The sequence below is a fragment of the Lathyrus oleraceus genome, chromosome 7, assembly GCF_024323335.1.
Source record: "Lathyrus oleraceus cultivar Zhongwan6 chromosome 7, CAAS_Psat_ZW6_1.0, whole genome shotgun sequence".
Classification (NCBI taxonomy): domain Eukaryota; kingdom Viridiplantae; phylum Streptophyta; class Magnoliopsida; order Fabales; family Fabaceae; genus Lathyrus; species Lathyrus oleraceus.
Window position 1 is genome coordinate 105,015,926 of NC_066585.1, and position 27,382 is coordinate 105,043,307.

Sequence of the window (27,382 nt, forward strand, 5' to 3'; positions counted from 1 at the left end):
ATCAATGGTACATCGAGGTCACATTTACATTCGTCACGGATGACATGAGATTTGCTGCAATTGCTTCCTTGGGAATATTGGGACATGGTTGCAGATTGACAACGACGGGGTTCTAAGTTTTTTAAGAATGAAAATGTAAAGATTTAGGGGATGAGCATGAGTTGGGTGACGAAGGAGGTGATGGTAATTGACGAAGGAACGGGGATGAAACTGATGATTTAGGGTTTCATGAGAAATTTTATGTTTTAATTTGTTTTTATAAATATATTTTATTATTTAATTTATTCAGAAAAAAATTCTTAATTAAAATAATTAGCTTTTTTTAATGTTTAATATCTATTAATGATGTGGCGTCAACTATTAAGTGTTAAATCAACTTTTTCAATTGTCAGATAGACACAAGTGTGGAGGGATAAAAAATAGTCAAAGTTGAATAAAGGGGGACCAAAAGGCTGAAAAATTAAACGGGGGGACTAAAAGATGAAAAAAAAAGTATATATAGGGATCATAAATGCATTTAAGTCAAACATAAATTTATCTAGATCGGGATCGAAGAAGATATTCTCGTGGATTCCTGCTCCAAAGATGAAAAGGTTAACAAGGCATCCCTTGTTGATTTTGGGCCAGAATTCTTTTGCATACATCTCACTATCGTCTATGAATTAGGATGTTGATCCCTTTTACGACATTTTAATTTGAAGACTCTTAGAAGCTATCAAAATCACTCCACTCAGATATTGTCCAATCGATGGGCCTTCCATTAGGGTGCTTGAGATCATGTGTAAGAAGTTTCTCCTACCATGGGTCTCTTTTTTTTCTTTTATGGTTTTATGACCACAAGCAAGGGCGGTTAGGCGCCCTAGCTGGGAGGATCATCATCACGTTTTACTCCAATAATTATAAGAACGGAAAATATATGTTTGTGAGAGTGAAGGGAAAAGATATTTTTTATGGTGACATTCGAGAAAACCTGTGGATACCAATTTCCATTCTACTAGACAAAGGACTAGATAAATGGTTTCAATTATGACTTTTTAACTAAAAGAAAAAGATAGGTCCTTGATATCTTGGACGAATTGTGTATCATGAGTTCTAGGGAAATTGTGGAGTCTAATAAGAGTGATGATTGCTTTGATCATTAAGAAGAAGAAAGCCTTTCACACTAGAAAAAAGACCGAGGCTCAAGACCGTGAAACTGTGCTATGATAATCTAAGTTTGAAACTTATATATGAAATAAGTTTGAAACTTATATACCCCATCTATCACAAGGAGCTATAATGAATGATTTAAGTTTAAAACTTATATCATCACCTATATCTATAACCTAAGTTTGAAACTCATATCATCATCTATCATCAGTGGCTTACATTTAATACTTTTCTGAACAGGATATCTTCAGCTAAGGCGTGTTAGATTGAAACTTGTGAACGGTTGCATCACTGTCTAAATGTACTTGCAAAATGCATCTCTATCAAAATGGTACTTGTGAATTGTTAGAAACGCATCTGTCAAAATGACATTTTGTCAAACACACGCTCCTGTGGTAAAGGGAAAAACCTCATTGCATCCCATGGTACACACATTCTAAAACTTAGGGTCGCACAAAACCTCCCCCAATATTTTGAAAATGGGATGAACGACTTAAATCACCACCCCTAGATTTTGAAATTCGAATGAAGGACCTATGCTTGGGCATGTTCCAACTTCCAAGCATTCCCAACTACATTTCCTATGCTTGGGCATGTTCCAACTTCCAAGCATTCCCAACTACAATTCCTATGCTTGGGCATGTTCCAACTTCCAAGCATTCCCAACTACATCTCCTATGCTTGGGCATGTTCCAACTTCCAAGCATTCCCAACTACATTTCCAGCACTCAGGAAAAGAGAAGGAAGGTAGGGAATTTTTAAAAACCGATGCATCAACACAAAATTGAATTGGGCAGCTTCAAATAAAGTAGGACACTTCTTTATATAAAAAAGTTGCATTAGTGAAACAGAATACAGTAGCACAAAACTATATCTGACCAATTGTACCATAAACAAGTGCAAACCAGTAGACAAATACAATTCATATAATCCAAAACTAAATTAAATCTCTTTTGCATCAAAAATTGAACAAAAACTAAAAAACTCTAATCAAAGAGTGAGAATCCCATATCGTCATCTTCCTCCTCTTCCTCAACCTTCTCTTCTTTCTTTGAGGCAGCAGGGGCAGCATCGGCAGCTGGGGCAGCACCTCCTGCAGGAGCAGCTGCGGCAGCACCACCTCCAACAAATACAGCACCACCAACAATCACCTAAACAAAACAATCATAAAAGACAATGAATATCTAGAACAGAGATCCAACTAATTGTTCATTCATCGCCAAGAAAAAAAAATTAATAGGTTATTCGATCCACTACTCCAAAGTCTATTCCATGATGTATCCACTATGGATTGTTCAGCAAAACCTCACAATTGATAACAAAGCTAACTGGCAAATTCTCAGATTCAGATACATAACAAAAACCTAAACCGAATTTATAGCACTACATACAAATTCTAATATCAAAGAATCTATATAACATTATGAAAAATAATAAATAACTGCAATTGCATAGAAAAGCGAGACTAAAAATAAACACTAAATTTTCATCTCAGATCAGAATCCAGAGTGATGATATGTACCTGGAAGACTGCAGATGAGGGAGAGACTGGAGAATAAGAGGACTGAACACCGCCGGATGAATCAACTGCGAGAGCAGCCTGAACAAGCTTCCGTTGGATCTCAAATGTAGAGGCGGCCGAGGCCTCGATGTCACCAGAGTGTTGCTTTGCGCTCCATTCAGCGCCGGTTTTGTTGAGGACGAATGTGAAAACTCCCATGGCGACTCTGTGTTGAAAGCGAAAACCTAATTGGAAATTGATATCGCGCACAGAGAGTAGTGACGGCAATATCAGTTGAACGAATGGTTTATGTATAGGATTGTGAAACCCTAGCGCTGTGTTAAAGAAAAAAGACCATTTTGTCCACCATGATATTATACTAGTTTTTTTTTTAAGAAACTACTATTAGCTTTTCATTTCTGTTGTCATAAAAATAAATTATAAATTGAATGTAGTTTTTAATTATTTGTTTTAAAATTAGTCTAGTTTTTAATTTTGAATGTAATTCTAATTTTTTATTTTTTATTTGTATTTTATAATTAGTACGTGGATTAATTATTTTTATAATTTTGTATTTATGATAATTTGAATACATAAATAATAAATTATGATAGTTTGATAAAAAAAATACTACAAAAATACTAATGAGTATTTGAGGGAAATAGATTAAAAAAAATTGAAGATTTATTTTAGTCCATCACAAAAATTGTAAAGTCTAAATTAATCTTTTTAAAAAAATAACTCATATTTAATCTCTTACAAAATTTAACTGACTAATGTTAGTCATTTTATTAATATTTTTTCTCAAACCGTTTTTTTTTTACTTCTGAACCGTAATTGAATTGCTCATGTGTATTATTTATGCCACATGTATTATTTACAAAAGTAAGAAATCATCCCAAACCATTCGAGTAGCATATCTAGACATTTCTAAGAGATCATTAACAATTGAAACAATAACAACACATAATACATTACGTAACAATAAAAACCATAATCACTCACCCATAATGTAACACCTTAAACCCCGAGACTTATATAAAAATGTTTAAACGACAATTCAAGGTGCCACCACGACAATCCTTCAAACGCAGTGGAAAAACATGTTCAACACAACTTCACAAATAAGTTATAAACTTCGAAATAACAAAAAGAAATCAGAACTTCGAAAATCTAATAAATCATGTCCTCGATGTTACTCGATCAGAGTAGTAATCCATTAATATTATTAACGATTAAAAGTAAAATCGAAGAGTAGCTCCAACAAGCCACCTTCCAACACATAACAATAGGGAATCACTCTTGAATATCTACCAAGATGTCCATGATGGACAACATGACGCAAATTGGGTGAGAAAAAACATTCAATATAAATAGTGTATAGAATGATAAGGCAGAGAATACACAACAAAGACACATTCATTACACAACCAAGGATAACATATTCTCACACCCAATCATAACAACATGTATATATTTTCAATCAATCAGCAACATCATGAAAGATCAACTACATATGCAAACATGTATGCAATATACTCCATAATTGACTCATTATGCATGTGGTACCATTCATGAACTCACAAGTTCACCTCGTTGTCGATCTCCGCCGTAAGACCAGAGCACACCAAAATTCATTATCATCACCATAGGTAATGATTCATCAGCTCCCATATGGAACTGGCTACTCGCTCTCGATCTCCACTATAGGACCAGAGCACACCAAAATCCATATAATCACCATATGTAACGCTTCACCGGCTCCCATATGGAACTGACTACTCGCTCCCTATCCATACCACTAGACCAAAGCATACCAAAACTGGACCGAGTACAACATGATTCATGACTCTCAATAATATGCATCATCACCAAAAGGTTCACCAAAAAAATCATCATGCATATCTCACCATCTATGCACAACATGATTCATCATGCGCCATAAGCAAAGTACCCTTGTATTTGTCGTATAACCATGTGCCATCAATTTGAATAATAGGTTTGCAGAATGCAAAACCTTTGATGCAAGGGTCAAACGCCCAAAAGAAATGGTGAAAGATTCTATTACTTGTAACACAGGTTCCGTCTGGCGTCATTGCTGGCAATGTCTCCATAATTGCCACAGTTTCTACGGCATATGTTTTTAGTGCCCACAAAAACCGTGGCAATTCTTTGTATGAATCCTCCCAGTTGCCGAATACATGTTCAACAACCTTTATCCTCGCAATCCATGTTTTCTTGTAAGATGGAGTATAATTATATCTTGCTCTGATATGAGATATAATTATACTCACCTTCACCGATGGGTCTTTGTTAACAAGCGGCAGAATGTCTTGACATATCAATGCAACGCTTAATTTACGGTGATCTTGTTCAACGTTAGTTGCAATGCAACTGTGAGGTGGATCTATTGAAGTTATCTCCCAAGAGTCGTTTTTATTTTTGTAAACACAACCAACCGAAACTTACAAAGGATGTTACGACATTCGATGACATACCTTCTCGAATCAGTGTATTTCACTGTAAAATCAACAGAGTTGTTCATGTAGAATTTTTTGATAGCTCGCACACATTCTTATTTAGTGCAGAACATATCTCTCACCTTTAACTCGCCTTCTGATCGTGGATACGGGTTATAGAAAACACGGTTGGATGTTTCATCGTCATGCAGATTCATGTTTGTCATGTGTTGAGGCGGATTGTAGACATGACTAAGAGGTATTGGCGTTGGTTGATCATCATCTTCAATGTCGCTGTTCAACATATGATCAACTTGTATCTCGGTCTCCTCTTCTTCTTTATCAACGACGCTGACTTCTGCTTCTGCTTCTGGGTCGACGTCGTCTAAGTATTGTGAATCAAATTCATCAGATTCACCCTGACTGGTTATTTGAGATTGCTGAGATGATATACATGGTTGAAGAGTAATATACAACTAAATAAAATTGCAGCCAGAATGTTCATGACTAACAAACATGTATTCAACATCTTCATCATCCTGTACCTTAAGAGGAAAAAACTTGCATTGACTGTTCTTAAAAAATATTGGATTTTGATACGTGATCTTTGACATAATACTCGATCCTATGCAGGATTGTATTTTTGTTCAAATGCAAGAAATTTGCATTTCTCTTGATCGTAAGTCGAATGGTATCGGTGTTTCGAAAACAAAAGTTGTATAACTCAGACTCATATGTGTCACAACTGTAGTGAACATTGATATTATATTTCGGTGAATATGACATTGTAATATTTTTGGTGCAGATGAAAATTAATTTCTTGGTGCAGATGAAATGTGTGTTGAGTGTTGGATATTGATAGTAAGACAATTAAATAGGTAAGTGATGTGTCTAACATGCAAGCTAGTCCGAAGTGATGTGTCTAACATGTAAGATAGTCCGAAATGATGTGTCAAACATGCAAGCTAGTCTGAAGTGATATGTCTAGCATGCAAGAGAGAGGAAAGCCATGTGTCACACATACAAGCACTAGCTCCAAATGAATTGGCGCCTCCTTACAATCCTTGCACATGGGCGCCAATCCATTTGACTACACCATGTCTTGCATGCATGCAAACCTCGTAACCAAGCATTCAGACCTAGGTGTGTCATGCATGAGCCTATGGAGGCGTCAATTTGAATGATGACACCATGTAAGAAATGCACATGAACACCAATTCATTTGGCTACCACATGCAAACACATTTTTCTATGCTCCACACTTTTGCCTATAAATAGGAAGGTAACTCTAACACTTCTTCCACACCATCACTCATTACTTCCTCTACAACATCAAATCTTTCATCTGCAACAACCTTTTTCATCTGCATCAACCTCTTTCATCTCCGACAAGATGTATATCCTCACAATGGGCGAATCGCACAAAGGAACAGTTGCAAACATAGCAACTTATGTAAGCGTTTTATTCTTTTGTTATTTGTCTAAAGTACCTTTTAATAACATATCAACTTAGTAAAGTATTTTCTTGTTTCTTTTATAGGATGTTTCAAGGTTCCATACTCGGGTCCACGAATATGTCCACATGGACTCGATGATTCAACCGTATGTCGAACTCGTCGGTTTTTGACATATAAGCAAAATTATGTCTTGGTCGGTGGATAATAAATTCATTATTGCGTTATGCGAAAGATGACGTCCCAAGACACACACATTCTGGTTTCCAACCGGTGAGTGTACCGTGACGTTAGAAGACGTCTACATGCTATTGGGACTGCCTATTGAAGGTAAAGTTGTAAATGGTAAAACCAACTATGCAAATTCAATTTGCATGGACCTCTTGGATACTGATTTATTAGATGATAACTCAAGAGGTCAAGGTATACTCCTTTCACGCCTTAAGTCATATTATAACAGTTTACATTTAGATGAGCATTCTACCAAAGAGGCTCGAATAATAAAAACTAAGTGTTACATTATGCTTTTAATTGGTTCTTTTTTATTTCTCGAAGATAGTGGTTCTAGTATGCATACTATGTATTTACCTTTACTAAGACATGTAGATAGAATAGGAAGTTATAGTTAGGGATCCGATTGTCTGGCCTATCTTTATAGCTCTTTGTGTAAAATTTCACACAAAGACACATCTGCCTTTTCTGGATGTGTTGTTTTGCTCCAAGCATGAGGTTGGTCAAGACTATCGTCCCTAGCGTCCATCAACAACAACCCTTTCACATTCCCGTATGCACAAAAGTAGATTGTTTAAAATGTTATTTATTTACTTACTTTAACGATTATTATCTCTAACTAATATTTTTACCTTTGTGGTGTAGATGGTCGACACGTGGTATGAGTTATAACAAATGTACTAGACACTGTATTACCCAGTATCGCAATCTCTTGGATCACCTTCGACCGACGGACGTATGGATAATAACCTCATTATTTCGTTATAATTTGTTAACTTCTTCTACCAAGTTTATAATCCAAGTTACTTTCACATTTCAGTTCATTTGACGTCCATACCTAAATTTGGATCATGACCATGAAGTCAACGAAGAAGACGCAACCGTATGAACTGCATGCACACCGATAATAAGATTCACAACTGTGGAGATGCACAACAGTGATCGTGTGAAGTTGCAGTTCGGTATGCTTCAACACATCCCCGATCCCCTAGCAAACCTATGAGAATGGCATATGCGCAAAGTTAACGACCAATGGAACTTCAATCCATGGCAAAGCTTCGCAAGATCCGAGTGTCGCAAATGGAAGCACCGTCATGACCATGTCTTAACTGACGCAGTGATGCCAAATGAAGAAAAACCAAGTCGTACTTATATGGTTTGGTACAGATCAGTTGGTTTTGAGTTCATCGCCGATGATATGTACCTATACGACCAACACCAACAAACTTACACACCAAACACCTCAACATCTAACCCCTAACAACATTGTCAGACCGGATACACACAACCCCTGTCCGTCAAACTTTCCATTCCACAAACACACAAACATACAACCCAAACATGTCATACACCCAACCACAATACCAAGAGCATACCCCATACTGTCGCATCCGCGAAAATCAACCGGCGGGCTAAAACAAAACACAACACAGAGCCGCCACTGCGCGTTATTTATCCCAAAATAGGGAAAGGAAACGCTCAGAGAAACCTGGAAAGGAAATGGTCTCGCGACCAAAGAGAAAGGGTAAGGGAGTCGGTTACGCAAGGGGAAGGTATTAGCACCCCTCACGTCCGTCGTACTCGACGGGATCCACGTTCTAAAATAAAGAATAGGTTGCTAAAACATCACACACACACAGGGAACGCAGGTGGGGTTAAGAGAAGGGAGCTCGATAGGACATCGCGTCCTATGCCTACATATCTCGTCTGGAACGAGAATCAGAGCCACTGTAGTTCGGCTTACGCACGCCAAACAACACAAAACGCACAAACAGATGGCAAACATGGAGCCCGACAACCACTTGATGGAATTACGTCAGCATCCGAACCAAAACACACGCCAAAGGGCAAACGTGGAGCCCGACAGCCAATCACTGGACTTACGTCGGCATCCGAACCAAACACACAAAAAGAAAAAAAAAAGTGCCCGGAGAGGTCTCGCACGACCCCCTGCCTACATACCTCGTCTGGAACAAGGATCAGGGCGATGTAGTTCCCCCTCAAGGGAAAGAAAATCTAGCCAGAAACCAAGGGAAGACACACTACCAGGGAGCTGGACTCGAGCCTAGTGTTGTCATGCATCGTTACCCTACGTTCAGGTTTCTACCTACTTGCACAACTGCAAGCTAATCCTATCCAGGAAAGAAGCAAGCATACAAGCATACAAGCAATTCAAGCATTTCAAACAAATATTCACATAGCACACACTATAACCAATCAAGTGAGGCTCAAACAATGGGTTTGACTGCCGAAGCAAGTCATCTGTACATGGGTATTATTCGCTCTTAACCTTGCCATTACGAGGCTAAGGTGAAGCAGATGAAAAGGTGAAGTGAGGATGAGACCTCACAGCTCTTATCCCTGACCAGGGAGAGCTTCATACAAAGGAGCGTGGGTCCAGAATGGAGGGACCCTTCTACGCTCAAAGACTCTGACTCGATTGCGCAACAACACAGGATCTTAGGTTTGTGTCCCAATGCATCAACACACAGCCGTGTGAGCAGAGGGACGACTCACAGAATAGTGGGGGATAGATTGCATATCCCTTGGCTTCCACCAATTGCCTCATAGAGGACTTCACCTGCTTAGGCACAATTTTAAACAATCACTATCATCGCCTCTTAAGGAGGACTTCAGACAGTTTGCCCGGCCAAATAACAGACCGGGTCTCCAGACTACATGAAGAATAGAAGTCCTACCTCAAGTGGTTTAAAAACCAAGCAGCAGCAAGCAAGTTCTTAAAGAACTGTAAGCAACTAAATGTACCTGAAAACAGTCAAGTATCATCAGCACTCAGACAGACAAACATAAACAGCAAATGTTAATCAGTCAGACTATACAGATTAATGCACACAAAAGCAAGCTATAAGCTCAAGCCCAAGCTTCACAACCTACAAAACAAATTCATGTTAGTTCTCCACATCAAACAAATTCAATTTTATTGACTTGGCTCAATCCCTTTAGGCATTATGCATTTCATCCTGAAAAATCAAGCAAATGTGAGAAACTGGACCTCTAGGCCAAGCCTAGGGTCCAAAAGGGAGAAAAAAGTCTAAACAGCAAAGGATTCTCAACCAAACTCAAATCAACACAAATAGAAAACCAAAGCAATTGATCCCATGATTATATCATTTACCACATTCATTTCATGACCAAAACAAGCCAAACTAGGTCAAATGCAACATCAAAAGTCCCAACAGAATGAATTCAATCAAATCCATATCAAAACAAATCCAAAAATCCTCAAATAATTTACACCTAAACAGGACATATTCAAGGTACAGCATGTCAATTTTCAGCTCAATTGGACAAAAGGAACTATGTCAATGAAAATCAAGAAAAACAGACACAAATATATGAGCCAAACCATAACATCAACACATGCATTCACTTCAAAAATTCATAAATCAATGAAAACAGTTAATAAATGAATGGGACCAAAACAGGGATGTCCTACAATGTGTCTACAACCATCATACCAAATTTCATGTTTATCCAAAACCATATGAGCATTTCACATTAAATTTACAAACATGTGTCACATGAACTTGCATAATTGACCAACAGAGATGAAAAATATCAATCAAATTGAAAATGCCACATAAAAATCCAGAAAAATTCACATAGCATCTCAACATATCAATGATCATACATGCAAAATTTCAATCCATTCTAACAAGCATAGACCAGGCAAATAATTTCATGAAGTTGCCCTAGTTAGGTGTGACACAAATTGTCACACCTAAGTTCAAAAATTCATATCTCACTCCACAGTGTAGCACCTCAAATTTGCACCTATCATTATGCATACATTTTCATATTAGGTCATAGCATATCATGGTCCACCGCATAGCATTGCATTGCCTCTCTTGCCTCAAGTGCAAGCCAATCAAGGAATTAGGTCAAACTGATCAGGAGATCAGTCAGTCAAGCAAGCAAGCACAATTCTCAAGGAGCCAAAGCCCTAGGGTTTGTCCAACAAGTTCACATGACTTGGAGGTCCATTTGAAGTGTTAAAGTCAAGGGTTGAAGGCTCAGAGGTCATCAGTTCATGCACAGACAGTCAAAAGTCAAAGAAAGTCAACAGTCAGTCAAAGCAGTGGATGGTGACCATTCTTGTGGAATTTGGGCACCATGATCAATAATCAAGAGTTCATACAACTTGGGACATCATTTGAAGTCAAATTCTCAAGGAATTAGGGTTTGGAAGTCCTCAGTCAATGAGCAGACAGCCAGAAACCCTAAAAGTCAACTGTTGGTCAACTGTCCATTTAATCAGTGATTTGATGATTGGAATTGGTTTGTGAGAGCTCATTCATGTCCAAATAGGCCTCATATATCATGTCAAACACCATGATGGAAGAATTTGAAGCCAGATCAAAAATTTCCAAAAATGGAAACTGGACCTGTAACTGAAACCTGCCATAAATGGAAAGTCTTGATCCTCAAACTTACATCATGATACAAGCTTCAAATGAATTTTTGCCCAACATGAAAGTTGAAGATCTTGTTCTCCCATTTCCAAAAAGTCCAAGAACTCTTAATTCCCATGTGTGGTTGGCAAGTTATGATCGAATCGATTTCAGAAATTCTTGAACTTCAAAAGGCCATATCTCTCAAACCGTTTGGCCAATTTTGGTGGGGTTTTTTTCTACAAGTCACATTTGATCCCCTCTTTCCAAAAATATAAATTTCATGAGCCAAAACTTCACCAATCAAAATGGCATTTTTTGACCTATCTCATTTAAATGCAAGTTTGACCAATGTTTGACTTTTTGAAATAAACATTTTTCTAACATTTGGCCAATTGGAACAGCTCAGAAATATCATTTAAAACATGTTTGCCAAGTCAAATTATGCAGTACATGAAGCCATTACTTAGTTGCTTGGAATTTGAAAAAGTACAAGTTTCACTATGCTACTCCATGCTTGCATTTGAACCATGCCTTGTACTCTTAAGACAGAAAATTGGAAGTTCATTTTCTGTCATTTTTGAGGCCTCATTGTGCAGCCATAACCAACAGTACATATGGCCATACTAGCTTGCTTGAACATTGGCAAAAGTACATTGTTTCAACAACCACATCCATGAACCATGCTTTTACCACAAGACAGCAGAACTTATCATGATTTTTCTGTCATCATGAACACTAATAGCAGCCATTTGACAGCAGAAGAAGGATGGCTCACTCTCTCTCAAAAGCTCACCCTGCTGTGCATTTCAAAGGGGTGTCAAGAGAACTTCCAAAAGGACAGAAAACCTGGCCATGCCTTGTACCACAGCATAGCAGTTTGTGCATCATATTTTCTGTCATGGGAGTACACTACTGGCTGCACAACACAGCAGAACTCCATGCTGCAAAGGCTTCACTTTGGCACTGTTGGAGGAAAGCTGTCAAAAACACCATACTTCCATGCCATGACTTGCACTGTCCAACAGCAGACTTAAGCATTTTTTCCTGTCATAACAAAACCAGCAAAACCAAGAGCTTCACTCATCCATTGACTTGGCTTTGCATTTTCGATTTTTCAGTCAAAACTCACAAAAGTAACAAACCCTGCCCTGCTTTGATAACAATATTTCCTCATTTTTGCTGTCAAAAAAAACCTTGCTGGCAACCTTCCAACAGCAGGCTTTTCATGATGTTTTCCATCATTTGAAACACAACTAGCATCCCTTGAAACACACTGCACCCAGAATTCCTGCTCCAAGAACATCACTTTGCTTTTGGCCATTTCAAAAACCAGTAAAAAAACTTCCAATGAACAAAAACCTGGCATTGTTATTCTCACTATTCAAGCAGCATCTTAAATCAATAGCAGCCATCATCAAACCAACAGAACTGCATTGATTCATGCTCATTCTAAAAAATTGACTTTGCTTGGCACTTGTTCCTAAAACCTGTCAAGACTCCCAAAAGTGAAAGCCTAACAAAACCTGCTAGCAACCAACCAACAGCAGCCAACATAACAGATAGAACAAACCAATTTCATCCCTCTTCTGAAAACTCATTCTTAGCACTTTCAAAACCAGTCAAGAACTCAAAGAGGCTGAGCTTGGCCATGATTATTTGCACTGTCCAAGCACCATTTTGAAACCATTAGATAGCAGCCACAAACCAGCAAAAAGACCATTGTGCTCTCATTCTCAAAAAATGACCTTTGTGCATTTCCAAAACACAGTCCAAAAACTCCACATAACCAAGCCTGGCTTTTGTTGAAACATCATCAAAACAGCATTATGGACCTGTGGCAATCATCATTTTCCACCTGTAGAAGCCTTTCCACCACTGTCTTCAACCTTGCATCATCCATGGCAGAAATTGTTTGAGCTCATTCCAAGCATCCACAAGCCAAAGCTCTTCAACCAATCAACACTTGGAAGGCCTTGCTTCATCTGTCTCACCATTAAAGGGCCAAAACCTCATTGTTTCTCATTCTGCTTCAATTTTTGGTATGGATTCGACCTCCCCCTTTTGTTTAATTATTACATGCTTTCAAAAGGTCTCTCCATGCTGATTGTCATGATGCTTTTACTTTTTGAAATGGATGCTTATTCATGAAGTTATGTCATCTTGAAGTTTGATGATGCTTATTTATTTTGCTCGATTCTTGAGCTGTGTGGTGTTTTAATGGAAACCAATGGTGGAGTCATGTTTGTCATTGCTTGCTGGTCATTTGGGTATAATCAATTTTGATTTTTGGGAAAGTTTGTAAAATTCGATTTGGGAAAGGGATGAGATGATGCTGTACTGTTTGAAACCCTAGTTCTCCAATGCATTTCCCAGAATTTTTTCCTCTTTCTCACGTACATGGCATGGTTCATTGCCTCAGCCAATAGGAACATTTCGTTCCTTGGCCCAAAACGGCAGCACTTCAATAAGTGGATTCAAGAATTACCAAAATGCCATTCTTGCATTATCAATTCATTTTATTTCTTCATTTCATTTCACTATGATACTCAAACTTCCAAAAATCATAAGTGCTTCAATTTTAATCCAATTTCAATGGGATTTTTTGTGTTGTGTTCATCATGATCTCTACTTTTTTATCATTATTTTTCCAGAATTTTTGGAGGAATGGTTTTTAAATGTTGCTAGGGTTTGTGACATGTGACCAAATTTTGTACACTTTGCCAAATCAATTGTGAAATGATGAGAATGTATCCAATGGCTCCCAAATTTTTTGTGCTTAAACTAGACACACTCATGGTGATTTTGGTATAGAGTTTGTGAATTTATCATTTGTGGTTTGTGAGTTATGAATTTTTGAATTAGGGTGTGACAATTTGTGTCACACCATTGATGTCCAACTTTATGATTTTCATTACCATGCTTCTTGACCTCCAATTGATCCCAAATTTTGCATGAACCTATTCTTGTATGTATAGTTTACATGTGATTTTTCTTGGATTTATTTGTGGCATTTCCTAATTGTTTGAGATTTTCTCCCCTGCCTAGTCAAATGTTGACTTTGTGTGATACATGTTCCCATTTCATTTGTGAAATTCTCATACTTTATTAGATGGACATGAAATTTTGCATGAGATAACTAGACATCCTCATCTTTGCCATGGTTTTAGTCCCATTCATTTATCATACACCATCTCTGACTTATGATTTTTCTAAGTTGATGCATGTTTGGTTGACTTCTTTGAGCATGTTCAAAATTGCTTTGACTTTCTGATTTTCATTGACTGCCTTCCACTTGTCCAAATGAGATGAAATTTGACATGCTTACCATGCTGTGGATTGTGATTGATCATGATTTATTTGGTGATTTTTGGAAATGTTTAAGATTGCTTTTGAGTTAAGTCTTGCTGTTGACTTCTATGAGCTTCTGTTTGCCATGTCTTGACCGAAATGGTTCATGAAATGATGATAGTGATTGATATGGATGTGAACCCAATTGGTTGTGTTTCTTAATTGTTTGAACATGATTTTAGATGCTTGCCCTTTGCTGTTTTGACTTTATCATTCATTTTTGACCCTAGGCTCGCCCTAGTGGTCCTGTTACTCACTTTTGAGCTTGTGTTTTCAGGTTGCCCATCAAATGGCCATTGAGACCAATTCTTTTGATTGAGCTTGCTTAGATATCATTGACTAACATGTTTGTTTTGTAGGTTGCTTGGCTCACATGCCTTGAGCCTTGTGCCTTGCACATTCACTTGCTTGTGTTGACTGGTTGACCTCTGCTTCATTTTGATTTAAACTCTGACTTGTATACTAACTGTGCTTGACTGATTTCAGGTACTTTAGTTGCTTTTAGTTCCTTGTGAACTTTTTGCTTTGCTTTGCTTGTAAGCAATTTGCATTGAGGTATGTCTCTTTGTCTTCATGTAGTCTGGAAGACCTGGCCTGTTACTTGGCCAGGCAACTGTCTGAAGTCCTCCTTAAGAGGCAATGTTTGTGATTGTTTAATTTTGTCCTCGCATAGAGTCAAAGACCTCCTAAGTGAAGAGGCAATTGGTGGAAGGTAGGGATATGCAATCTATCCCCCACTATTCAGTGTGTCATCTGCTTTGCTCACACCACTGTGTTGATGCATTGCAGATACCAACCCAAGATCTTGTACAATTGTACAGTTGAGTCAGTTTTAAATGTGTAGAAGGGTTCCTACTTTCTGAACCCACACATTCTTGTCTTAAGCTCTCCCAGGCCAGGGATAAGAGCTGTGAGGTCTCATCCTCACTCCATCCTTTCATCTGCTTCACCTTAGCCCCTCAATGGCAAGGTTAAGAGCAACATTCACCCAGTTCCAGAGGTTTGTTTGTCAAGGTTGATATGACCCCTTGACTAAAACTTAACCCTTGTTTGAGCCACTTGTTTGTGTATAGCGTGTGCTATCTGTGCTTGTAGGATTGTTTGACTTGCTTCCTGTGCAAGATAGGATTGTTTGACTTGCTTCCTGTGCAAGTTAGGATTAGTTTAGACTTGCTTCCTGTGCAAGTTAGGTTTTGCTTGGCTTGCTTCCTGTGCAAGTTAAGTGTGTGTGGCTTGCTTCCTGTGTGAGCCATGCTTAGGATAGGTTGGCCCTTGTGCCATTTAGCTAGAAACCTTAACTTAGGGATGATTTGCATGATAACATCTAGGCTCGAGTCGTAGTCTCCCTAGTTGTGTCTCCCTCTGTTATCTGGTTAGGCTAGGTCCTTTATCCCTGCGTAGGGGAACTACATCGCCCTGATCTTCATACCAGATGAAGTATGTAGGCAGGAGATTGAGCTGATCTCTCCGGGCGCCCTTTTTCTTTTTGTGTGAGTTGTCTGACAGTTGCTAGGCTCGAGTGCCTGACTCTTTAGCAACCTGTTGTCTGTTCGTTTGAGTGTGTGCTTGACAGTTATAGGCTCGAGTCCCTGACTCCCTATTAATTTGTTGTGTTGTTGTGTGCTTGGAAGCTGATGTAAGACCATCGAGTGGCATTCGGGTTCCAGTGTGTGTTTGTTTGGTTCGGATGCTGATGCAAGTCCAGTGATTGGCATTCAGGCTCCATGTTTGCCTGTGTTTGCTTTGCTTGTGTGTGTGTCAGCCGAGCTACGAATGCTCTGATTCTTCTCTCGTCCGAGAAGATACGTATGCATAGGATGCGACATCCTAGCGAGCATGTGTCGTTTCCCCAGTCCGAACTACTTCGACTCTGATGTCTATGCCTGATAGACTAAGTAGGCCCAGGATGCGACATCCTGCCGAGTCAGTTTCAGTTAGTCTCTTGTGTCTCTTTCAGCCAGTATTTGTGAATGTTTGAGCAGTGTTTTAGCAACCAATCTTCCTTTCTAGTGTGCGTGGATCCCGTAGAGTACTACGGATGCGTAGGGGTGCTAATACCTTCCCTTCGCATAACCGACTCCCGAACCCATACTCTTTGGTCGCGAGACCATGTTCTTTCCAGGTTTACTCTGAGCGTTTCCCTTCCCTCTTTTGGGATAAATAACGCACGGTGGCGGCTCTGTTGTTCTTCTTTTCCCGCCGGTTTTTCGCGCGATGCGACACACAGGTATCAAAAATTCACAAACTTTATATGTAAATCACCAGAAACATGTCTAGAATCACCACAAAAAATTTCAAACATTTCTTTTAAGGCATGAGAATTTCACATCAAAAATAGCAAAATGCGCACAAATATACCACAAGTCAAACAACCCTAGGTCAAACCAATTTTTTACCAAGCACAATTTCTAAAATATGTCCATAAAATTCTACAGAGAATTTGGAATCCATAGAAAAAGTCCTCACATTTTTCTGATCATTAAATAATTTTTTATGAATTTTTTAAGGTCAAAATGATTTTTAGAATAATTATTTGAATTATTATTAATTAATTAAGTTCATTAATGGCAATTGTGTAAATACATCAAACAGTGGCGCGGTAAACATCATATTCAAAAATTCAAAACGAAAAACGGATCAAACACATGTATTTTCCAGAAATTGCATCATCTTCATCCAGAAACGTCAAGAACGCATGAACTTCGAACCAGCATCAAAATGCACAATCAGATAGGCGTTGGAACGGTCTCCTAACGTAGAATCCAAATATGTCCATGGCTTAACCTAATTGTCTCTAAATCTTGCAAATCGAACGACTTAGGGTTTGGTGTTCTAACTTCGAATCAAGATTACATGAGCTACACTAATATGTTTCCTAAACTAATCACATCACGATGCTCTATGTTCTTCACTCTATAAAACGCACATAATCATTCACCAATCCATGAGTTTCGAATCCTGACCTTAATTTGTAGGCAGTGGTGGAATCGATGTTCTTTGCGCGTTTTTCTCCCAAACAGTTGTAGTAGAAGCTCCAGGAATTTGAATGCAAGGCTTAGGTTCGATTGAAGTAGCCTCTAGTGCACAAAATCTCGATTCACCATTAATGGAGCAAGCTTGGACAGTCACGATTGGCAAGGCTTTTGGTGTGGATTCTCAAAAACAGCAGAAGACGATGTTGATTGGAGATCAACACAAAAGGAATCGTGCAAAAGGATGAAGAATTGGAAGAGATTGAAGGATTTTTGTGTTGTGTGTTCTTGAGAGAATGTGATGAATTTGGAGAATTTTGATGTGATTTTGGGAATTGTGATTTTCTGTTAGAAGTTAGTTAGGATTAGGAATTTATACCTCAGCTTAATCAAGCTCTAATCACTTTAATTAGCAAAATAGAATGTGTTTAGCAAAATGTCACTTTCAAAGGCAAGGGCAAAATGGTACTTTCATAAGGGCCTTGTGACAGCTCATTGCCAGCTCATACACACTCTAAATATCTGTCATGAGCTATTGCAACTTGTCTCATCTTCATTGGATGTGTATTTTAGAATTTCCACATGTGATGGCACTTTGTTCATTTTTTCAAGTTCATTTTAAAAGCCAATTTCCAAACCATGAAGCCTTGGCATGTTATGAGTATTCCAACAAGTTTCAAATGCCATTTGTGAAGTGTTGCAAAAATCCCCATCCAAAAATTCCCATTATTTCTCAAGTTGGACAATTTTGCCCCTGGTTCATTTAACTGTACAGTTGAAATTTGACTTTTTGCATTGACCATTTTTGAGAAAATCCAATTATGCACCATGAAAGTACATGTCAAATGGAGTTTGTTGATCGCTCGACTGGGTGAGTCGAGAATGGGATACAAACTGCAAGTGCACAGTTCTATCGCGTAGTTTTAAAAGATATCGATCCCACAGGGACTTATGAATCGATGTACCGTTATCTAAGGTTACTATGTAAATCTAAGGTGAAAATGTTTGATTGTTTGGGGAAAGGAGCTAAGAGCTAAACTAAGATCTAGATTAAATATTAATAAAACGGATATCGGTATGTAGTTCGTCAAAACTAGGGAATCAATTCCTTGTCGGTCTCTCGGTTTTAAAATAAATCGTTTCGACTAACTTTATTGGTTAAAGGTTTTATCTCAAACTCTCGCTCTGTTGAAGGAACCATGATCTTATGTTAATGTTGCTGTCACTTATAATTAAGTCAAAAATCATATTTTGAAAACAATAAAGTTGCAGAAACTCTTTTTAAGAAAATACTGACCGTTTTAAACACCCTTATCTCAAACTCTCGCTCTGTTGACTTAGGTTATACAATTAAATCTAAATGCTTAACTCTCGTCCTCACATTCAATCTTTAAAAATACTTTTTGGAAAAAGGTCAGAATTTAATTAATTCTAAAACTTGCTCTCGCCCTGAGATAGATTTAATGACTAACTTACACTGTCCAGTTAAAACCTCAAACTCTCGCTCTGTTGGTTTCAACTTCTTTATGTCTTTTACTTTTGTAAAAAATCTTGTTATTAAACCTGTAAGTTAAGACCATAAAAAGATTGATTCTAATTTTAAGTTTGAATAGACCGACTTAGTTTTGATCCCTCTTTCTGCTTACTTTACATACCGATACCTAGGCAAATTAGCCAGACATGCTAAATAAATAAGAATCTATATCATGCATAAACAGACTCATTCCAGGCATGCAATGTAAATAAACAGTAGAATAAAACATTAAAAATTAAATAGCTATTAAAGAACCTGAATGCGTAATACAATGGTCTTTGAACACTCCTCCACAAGCCGGTAGGATTTGTTCTTCGATTCTTCAATTAAACGGTAAATTAAATCAAGGAAATAAAAAACTCGAATATAACGTAAGGTTAAATCCGGTATAAAGTTGCCCAGTAGTTCCCGGTGTAGAAACTACTACGCGAAAAATATCTAAAAGCTAAGAACGGGGAAAATAAATTGCAAGGGAAAAAGAAAACAAAGCTTGCAAAATAAAATAAATAAAGTGGACGATGCTGGAAAGGAAGAAAAATAGGCAAAGGCGTGAAAAATAAATTTGGCAGAGCTTCCGCAAAACTGAGCGTGCAAAAACTGTGTATTCTTTTGGTTTGTGAGATGGCTATTTATAATAGCCTTGGTAGCAGCATTCCGTTTCTCCCATTCTTCAGCGTGGCTATATCCACGGCGTGCATATAGGAGACCAACTCCTTAACGTTATTCTTCAAGTCCTTCTGAGGGCGATACTTGCGCCACAAAGGTAGTGGGGTTGTGTGACGTTCGTCACACCATGTGTGACGTCCGTCACAAAGCTACTTCGCGTGACGCTCGTCACGCGTCCTGTGACGTCCGTCACAGGCACAGCATTGGTGACTTGTGCGCTTTGGGCTGGGCTTTGGCCTTTGGTTCCTTTTCTCTCCTTTTTGTTGCTTTTTACACCTCCTTTTCTTCCCTTTTTCACTTTTGCTTCAAAATGGGTACCTGATGTAAATAGAAAAGAAATACTGCATAATATCTGATGAAATGGGATAAATTAGCGTAAATGATAAAATAATTTAATTGAATTAAGTCTTAAAAAGCGATATAATTTCGTGTTATCATTTGTGCATATAAAGAACACCCAATTTGGACACTCCATGTGGAAGTTATGCTCCTCTGATTATGGGTCATTTTTGAAATTCATTGGACCATATCTTGCCAACCATACATGGGATTTTCAAGTTGTTGGAGTTTTTGGAAATGTGAGAACAAGATCTACAACTTTCATGTTGAACAATTTTTCATTTGAAGCTTCCTTGGACATGTAATTTTGAGGTCAAAAACTTTCCATTTTTGGAAACTTCTATTACAAGTCACTTTCTATTTTTGGCAATTTTTGTTCTGACTTGATTTTCTCCATTCTTAAGCTTTGCAATGTCAAATAACACTTGTTCCAACATGAATGAAGTGTATCCAACTCATTTCCACCTCCAAATCCATAAAATCAAGCACAGTTGACCACAATTGTCTTTTTCAACTGATAGATGAATTTGGCAATGCATAGATCAAACCGAGCTCCAATCTTCAGATGAAATGGCTCAAGGGTGAAACCCTAGCCTCAATTAACTCAATACAATCACATAATGATCCTTATATCCATCATAGACCCCATCTCCTGATCATGCCCTGATTGGCCCAATGCAACTGATTAGGGTTGACCAGTGGTCAAAACCCTAATCTCCAAGGAATGCTCCCACACTTGATGAAACCAAATCATGATGATGATGATGTATCATTTCAAACAAGATGAAGACCAATATCCTTTGAGAATCATGAAACCCTAATTTGAACTTGCACATCCTCAGATGATCAATAACCAGTCCAATGAAACCCTAGCTTGCCCTTTGACTTCCTCATCTTCTGATCAAGACTTGGGAGGATGACTTGCACAATGTAACCACATGATATGCAATATGCAATGCCTAATGACCTAACAATGATATGCAATATGATATGCTAGTCTCAAGAAAGGAGGGCAAATTTTGAGGTGTTACACATACCACCACCAACAAATAGATCATCAACCAGAGACCTAACATCGCTTCACACCCAACACATCACCCTACCAGAGCCGCCTTAGCCAGAACAACTCAACAATCATTCAACACCAACCGTCCCTCCTCCTACCATAGCCAAGAAGCTCAAACCTCACAAAACCGACACCTCCATCAACCCTATCTCTACCAAACACCCCAACAATCTTTCCAACCTTTCTTCGACGCATCATTCACACCCATGTCTCCCTTCAACCGTCCCGACCGCCCACCAATAAGTCAAACACAACCCAACTACTCTGGCATGGGTCATGAACTGAACTATGACGGTACACATTCGATGCATACTCAAGACTATGTTGATTTGTCTGACTATCTCAACAAACCATCTCCTTTAGTTGGTAGTGATGTTCCTGACCCCTCAGATGCTCAAACACTAGCGGTGAATCATCAACGTGGGTTAGGGTCACGGGTTCGGGTAGCTAGGGGATGTGGAACCGGAGGTCGGTTAGGTGATCCCGATCATCAACATTAGGCTTTTTTTGTGTAAACACGAATTTATATTAATATGAATTGTTCATATTTCGAAATTATGTATCACGTAGACTGTTTAACAAAAAAAATTGTAAAATACACTGAGGTGTCAATCCAATTGGCGTCTCCTTACAATTGATACACATGAGCGCCAACTGGATTGGCTGCACCATGTGCCCTAGCCAATCCAATTGTTGCCTGCACTCTATTTTTAAGAGGAGTCGTCTATTCAATTGGTGTCTCCTCCTAAAAGTGGGGTAGTTTGAGATTTTTTTTGAAAAACTTGATTATTTTCGTAAAAAAGTCGTTTTTTGAAATGAAAAAGTTCTGAAATTCTTTTTTTCTTGAAAAATAAAAATTTCAGAATAAAAAATTTTTTGTAATGAAATTTTTTTCTCCAAATTTTAAAATTTATTATTTTGAAACTTTTTATATAGAAAAAGAATATAATTTTTTATTCTGATTTTTTTTTGAAAAAAATGTATTATGGATTTTTTTTTTCGAAAAATTAAAATTAAAACGATTTTTTAAAATTATTTTATGCAGAAATTAAAAAAAAAAATCCAATTTTTTTTCAGAAAATAAAAAAATTATTTATTTTTTATAATTATTTTTAAATAAATGTTTTCAAATATAATAAAAAAATAATTTTAAATTAATAATTTTTTATAAATTTAAAATTTGATTTTAAAAGAGAACAAATTGTAAAATTAGTTTATAATTGTAATTTTATTATAAACAAATTTTAAATTGAATTGAAATCATTTTAGCAGTTAAGTGTATTTTTATTGAAATAGTTATTATAAACTGAACTGAACTATAAATGTGATTTGGTTCAGTGCATTTTATGAACCATGAACGCCCATAATCTAAAGATGCATCTCCATAATATATACAAAGATGTATTTCCGTAATTTTTTTTATATTAAATCAGAATTCTATTAACTTATAGTGTATTTGGAGATACATATCCAAAATTTGAAGAAATTTTTATATTTTCACATAATACTTTAGTAATATATAGACTACATTAAGAAATTTTCTAAATTATTTTTGTTTGAGACCGTTTGATACGAAACTGCTTCTGTTTTTTCTTTATAAGCATAATATTTCTTGATGCATTTGATCTTTAATTTAACAGCAATGATTATTTCAATGACAAGAAGTCGAAAGATGAAAAGATGAATCTTTATTTTTTATCTTAATGATTGTACTATTCAATGCATGTACTATTATTTTGATAACATTAAATGCAAACATTGTAAGACAATATTTCTCAATTTTCAAACTTTGTAACGTTGCATTAGTTTACTTCAATGTGTGCGTTTATAATCTCTCAATTTTCAATCAATAATGTATTGTCTGTCAATAAGCACTAAAGATGAACCAAAGGAACATGCTAGTTCTATTTTTAAACCAGCAACATTTGAAATGTGCATACCAATTAAGCCTAGTTTAATTTAAAAAAATGAACAACAATTCCATTACATACTTTCGTGGGATACAACACTTACTCACCACACCACATTCACATCTCAAACCAGAAAAAGTGAATCATGAAAACTCAACAATGAGATGCTATTCATAAATTTATCTTTTGCTTTTTTCTTTTCAATCCCAAGGAAGACAAACTATTAGCAAGTAAAAGCAAATATTGCACATCCATGAACTCCAACTTCTGCTGCTATCTTCCCTTGTGTTTCCTTTGGTACGATTTTCTTTCCGGTCCATACTTCAGTACCTCGACATGTATGGAAGCCTCCGTCGGGGAAAAACCTATCCAAATCTGATGTCGTTGTTTCTATCGTCATCTCCTGTTCACTTAGATTGAAGAAAGCCAGATACAATTCTCCTGAATACCGATACAACAACGTTAGCGTTTATTATTAGGACATTGAAAAGAAGCATCAAATGTTCAAACTTAGATGTTTTGATGCTGCAACATACCATTTCTTCCTGTCGCAACCCAAGAGCGAATCCCGCCTGAGTTAGCATTAACTGCACGATTGCCCAATTTGCTTCATCAGTAATAGAGACAAGGAAGAAAAACGCGGAAAAATATTATACTTCTTCTGATCTTAAATGTAAGCAAAAATATACACGTATATGGTCCAAACACGTGTACATTTTGCTTATATTTAATATCAGAAGCATTATATATGTACTAAAGTTTACCTTCGACGGAATTTACTGTTGCACAAAGACCGGAGTAACTATTTACCAAGGTTCCATTAGAGTTTAGCTCCCACATCTGTTAAAGACATGATTGATCATCTTCCACTAGAATCCAGAAATATCGATCATAGCTCAAATATGGACTGCAACTTACCTGATTTGAATCCAATGTACAAGGAGAAAATGTGCCTATCTTGAACTCACTGGCGGTAACTTTTTGTTTTGGAGAACCATCCATGCAAAGTCTCATTTCGTTGGTTGCAACTAAATGATTTTTCCCGCGATATTTTTCTTGATACGTATTGTCTCTGTCTCTGTAACAATATCAAATAAACAATTTATGTTGGTAACGACATGAATAATCAACTGAGTTATATATAAATAGAACAGATAAAGGTAAAGAATTATCACAATTTGAATTGAAGTTGTCTCTTGTTTACGCAAAAAGGTTTCTGATTCTCGTTTTCTAAACCCCCTTTCCAACAGATTCTTTGAAGATCATGTTCAAGATTTTCCGCAGCCCAACCACTTGCCTTATACTCAGTGCAGCTAGTTAGGCCTAATGAATGTGTAATTTTCTTTACTTTGTGATCTTCATTCTTCGAACGCACAAAGCCGCGAGCATAAGGATACTGTCATTGCAGTAAAAGTGATATCAGCTCAATAAGTTTATCCTTCAAATGGAAACTATTCATGGAAAAAAGATTTGAATGGCTCACTTGCCTCCTTATTATTTAAGCTGAAAGAATTAATCTCTAGCAGGGTAGGGTCCGTGATGATTCTGAATGTGAAAGGATCGATCTTCCGCAAATCTCCTCCATACATAAGGGGAGACTTTGCTATAGCCCATAAAGTTATCTGCAAGATGATAATGAATTAACTCAGAATCTATCATAATGCATGCAAGCATATCATCATTACATGAGGTATATAAGAAAGCTACTATTTATCAATACCTGCGTCGTTTGCTCTTTTAGAGTCAACCTACAATACCTGTGTGGACCTTCGTTCACACCTATAAATTGAAAAAAGAAAGTTTAAAAAATCCATATTTCGGCTAGTTTTTAATCAAGAGAGAATGCTTCACTGTCTCACCTGGATCGGTTATCCATCCGAATGGCAGCATGTCCAAATCAGGCCAAGAATTTCCCTTTAAACCATTTGCTCCTATCAAATTCGCATTAGAAAAGTCCCTGGTTCAGATTGTAAAGAACTGAAGTTATGTAATATGGTAAAACAACAGAACTTAAACAGTAACATAAAGCATAAACAACTTAATCACCTTGCTACATCAAAGTGAGGCTCGACATCCAACCATTTATCCCAGTCATCTCCGGTTACGCGATACATGTTGACTAGTCCATTGATATCCTTGGCCATGGCTGGTGTTGCGCCGGGTCCAGGAGATAGAGAATACGTAACGGGGTGATTAAGTTGGCTGAGAACCTGACATGACATGACATGTCATATGATAAGTTTGCAAATGATCATCATAGTGGAAATATATATATTACAATCTCTATAGAAGTCGAAGTGGAAGAAGGTAAGAGAGGAAACTGAAGAATACCTCGGATACATAGGTTATCTCATTTAAATCCAAGTCAGTACCAAACACACAATCATGTTTCACTGCAAGAAAAGCATAAAAACGAATGCATGAATGTATGTATAATCAATCAATCAATACTTTGTAGATTTAAAATCATCATGATTGTTGTCAATGACATTATAACTGTTCTGAGAGTAAGTTACTAGTGCCGGTACCAAGATCAACACCCCAAGCAGCATACTGTAGGTAAAGCGATTTCAAAAAAGCTCTTCCTGCTCCTAACTTTGTATTTACACTCATGAAACCATTAGACATCCACGCACAAGCCCTTTCAGGGATCGCTATGTCTTTCGCATGCCACACTCGACCGGATTCTTCATAGGCACGACCCTAGGAAATCACAAGAAAATGACATCAAAGTTCATCGACCTCAAAGACAACCCTGCTCAGAAAATCAGTAGAAATGCAAAGCAATACCGTATTTGGATCTAGGATAGGGGTGTTTGCATTCACAGCTTGTGAGCTTATCCCTCTCATAATATGAATCCCAAACTTCAAACCTAAGCTATGTACTTTTTTAGCTACTTGAGAGAATCCATTCCCATCATGGGAAGAAGGCCACCTTCCGGGATCAGGGACCATTCTTCCCCATTGATCAATCACGTCGAATCCAAGAGAATTACTATTAGCACCATCTACAAACTTCCTATACCAGAGGTAATCCACCACAACATACTACAAGGTAGAAACAAAAAAAATCAATATACATAACCAAAGTACCACTAAAGCAACTATAATTCCTTTCAGTATTCATACCTCATATCCATGAGCACGGAGACGCTGAGAAACAATTTCAGCATTCTGAAAGAATTCTTGTTCAGAAATTATCCACGAAAACGAATCATACGAATTCCAACCTCGCGGCGGCGAGGCAGCTTGCTTTATGTCACTCACAGAAAGATTCCGGGATGACACACTGAAATGACACAAACAAATATAAACTATGGCCAATGACAAAACATGGTTTCAATTAATTCAGACTGAAGTTCCATATTCAGACCAAACTGAAGCTTGATTATGAGTCCAAAACATCACTTTCAAAACAGACACTATACAGTAACCGATTCATGTATACAGATCCATCACATTTAGCAACAAGTAATAACAAGCAATGAAAATGTGAAAGTAAAAGCTACAAAAAAACATAATGGGTTTTGGATCCAACCCTTCAATGACAACATTAACATTACATACCTATGAAACCAGAAACCAAATAGAACCCAGAAAGAGACTAAGCACGGTGTGAAACACTTCATAGTTGCTGCTAAGGCTGTTCCACATACAGCACAACACGTAGTTAAATACTACTACTTTTTAGATAAACATTAAACTATATTTAGAAAGAGAGAAAGAAATAAACAAAATATGGCATTGATAGCAACATCAGTAAGTAATTGAGATTTTTTTTCCCGATTTAAAAAATAGTGATACTATATTATTTATTGGTGTTTATTCTTTATTTAAAATCGAAAAAGATTTAACCTCATAATAGCGGTGGGTTTTGTAGCTAATTGAATACTTTTGTGGCATTGTCTAAGGTTGTAGATTTTGTTGTTGTTCACGTTACGTTTAGCAGTGGGTCACAATGGAAGGAGATTACACGTATCTGCTACTAACTACTTTCAGTGATGCAAATTTGGTACATTGTGATTATGTGATATTCCGAAATTCGGATTTTAGTAGTAATAAATTGGGATTGAATTGAAAGATCGTTATTTTTGGTTAATTCTGGTATAGGTAGTTTTTTACTTATTTATGAGAAAAATCAAAAGAGATTTGGCACACGGGAATGTGTGATATGATTCATCACACGTGTCGTGTGGTGTGGTATAGTTTGGTTTGGTCGCGTGCATGTTTACAAAAATTTGTAGAGATAAGCGTGTGACTTAACATTTGTGTGTTTTTAACCCAGTACGATCAAATAACATAATATTTGTGTGTTTTCAATCCAGTACGATCAAATAA

At 37.2% G+C, this 27,382-nt stretch overlaps 2 protein-coding genes across 2 annotated transcripts; both read right to left on the bottom strand.

Moving 5' to 3' along the window:
• Positions 1-1,947: 1,947 nt before the first annotated feature.
• Positions 1,948-3,053, bottom strand: LOC127107411 (60S acidic ribosomal protein P3). Its single transcript, XM_051044684.1, has 2 exons — positions 2,672-3,053; positions 1,948-2,300 (listed from the first exon to the last, which is right to left on the bottom strand). Exons 1-2 carry the CDS (start codon positions 2,867-2,869, stop codon positions 2,136-2,138), a joined length of 363 nt encoding a protein of 120 aa, XP_050900641.1. The 5' UTR covers positions 2,870-3,053; the 3' UTR covers positions 1,948-2,135.
• A 19,962-nt stretch (positions 3,054-23,015) lies between these two features.
• On the bottom strand, positions 23,016-26,816 carry LOC127107412 (uncharacterized). The gene is made up of 14 exons (XM_051044686.1): positions 26,612-26,816; positions 26,174-26,333; positions 25,835-26,092; positions 25,573-25,747; positions 25,376-25,437; positions 25,091-25,254; positions 24,904-25,001; positions 24,765-24,823; positions 24,532-24,666; positions 24,220-24,440; positions 23,963-24,122; positions 23,809-23,884; positions 23,581-23,631; positions 23,016-23,485 (listed from the first exon to the last, which is right to left on the bottom strand). Exons 1-14 carry the CDS (start codon positions 26,671-26,673, stop codon positions 23,268-23,270), a joined length of 1,899 nt encoding a protein of 632 aa, XP_050900643.1. The 5' UTR covers positions 26,674-26,816; the 3' UTR covers positions 23,016-23,267.
• Positions 26,817-27,382: the final 566 nt, after the last annotated feature.

Bases quoted from the DNA above. Each gene is read 5' to 3' on its own strand.
- LOC127107412 (XM_051044686.1), bottom strand. From the start codon at position 26,673: ATGAAGTGTTTCACACCGTGCTTAGTCTCTTTCTGGGTTCTATTTGGT. The intron at 26,334-26,611 runs GTATGTAATGTT...GTGTCATTTCAG, and splicing joins TTTGGTTTCTGGTTTCATAG to TGTGTCATCCCGGAATCTTT. The intron at 23,486-23,580 runs GTATGTTGCAGC...ATCGGTATTCAG, and splicing joins GGTTGCGACAGGAAGAAATG to GAGAATTGTATCTGGCTTTC.
- LOC127107411 (XM_051044684.1), bottom strand. From the start codon at position 2,869: ATGGGAGTTTTCACATTCGTCCTCAACAAAACCGGCGCTGAATGGAGC. The intron at 2,301-2,671 runs GTACATATCATC...TGTTTTGTTTAG, and splicing joins CCTCATCTGCAGTCTTCCAG to GTGATTGTTGGTGGTGCTGT.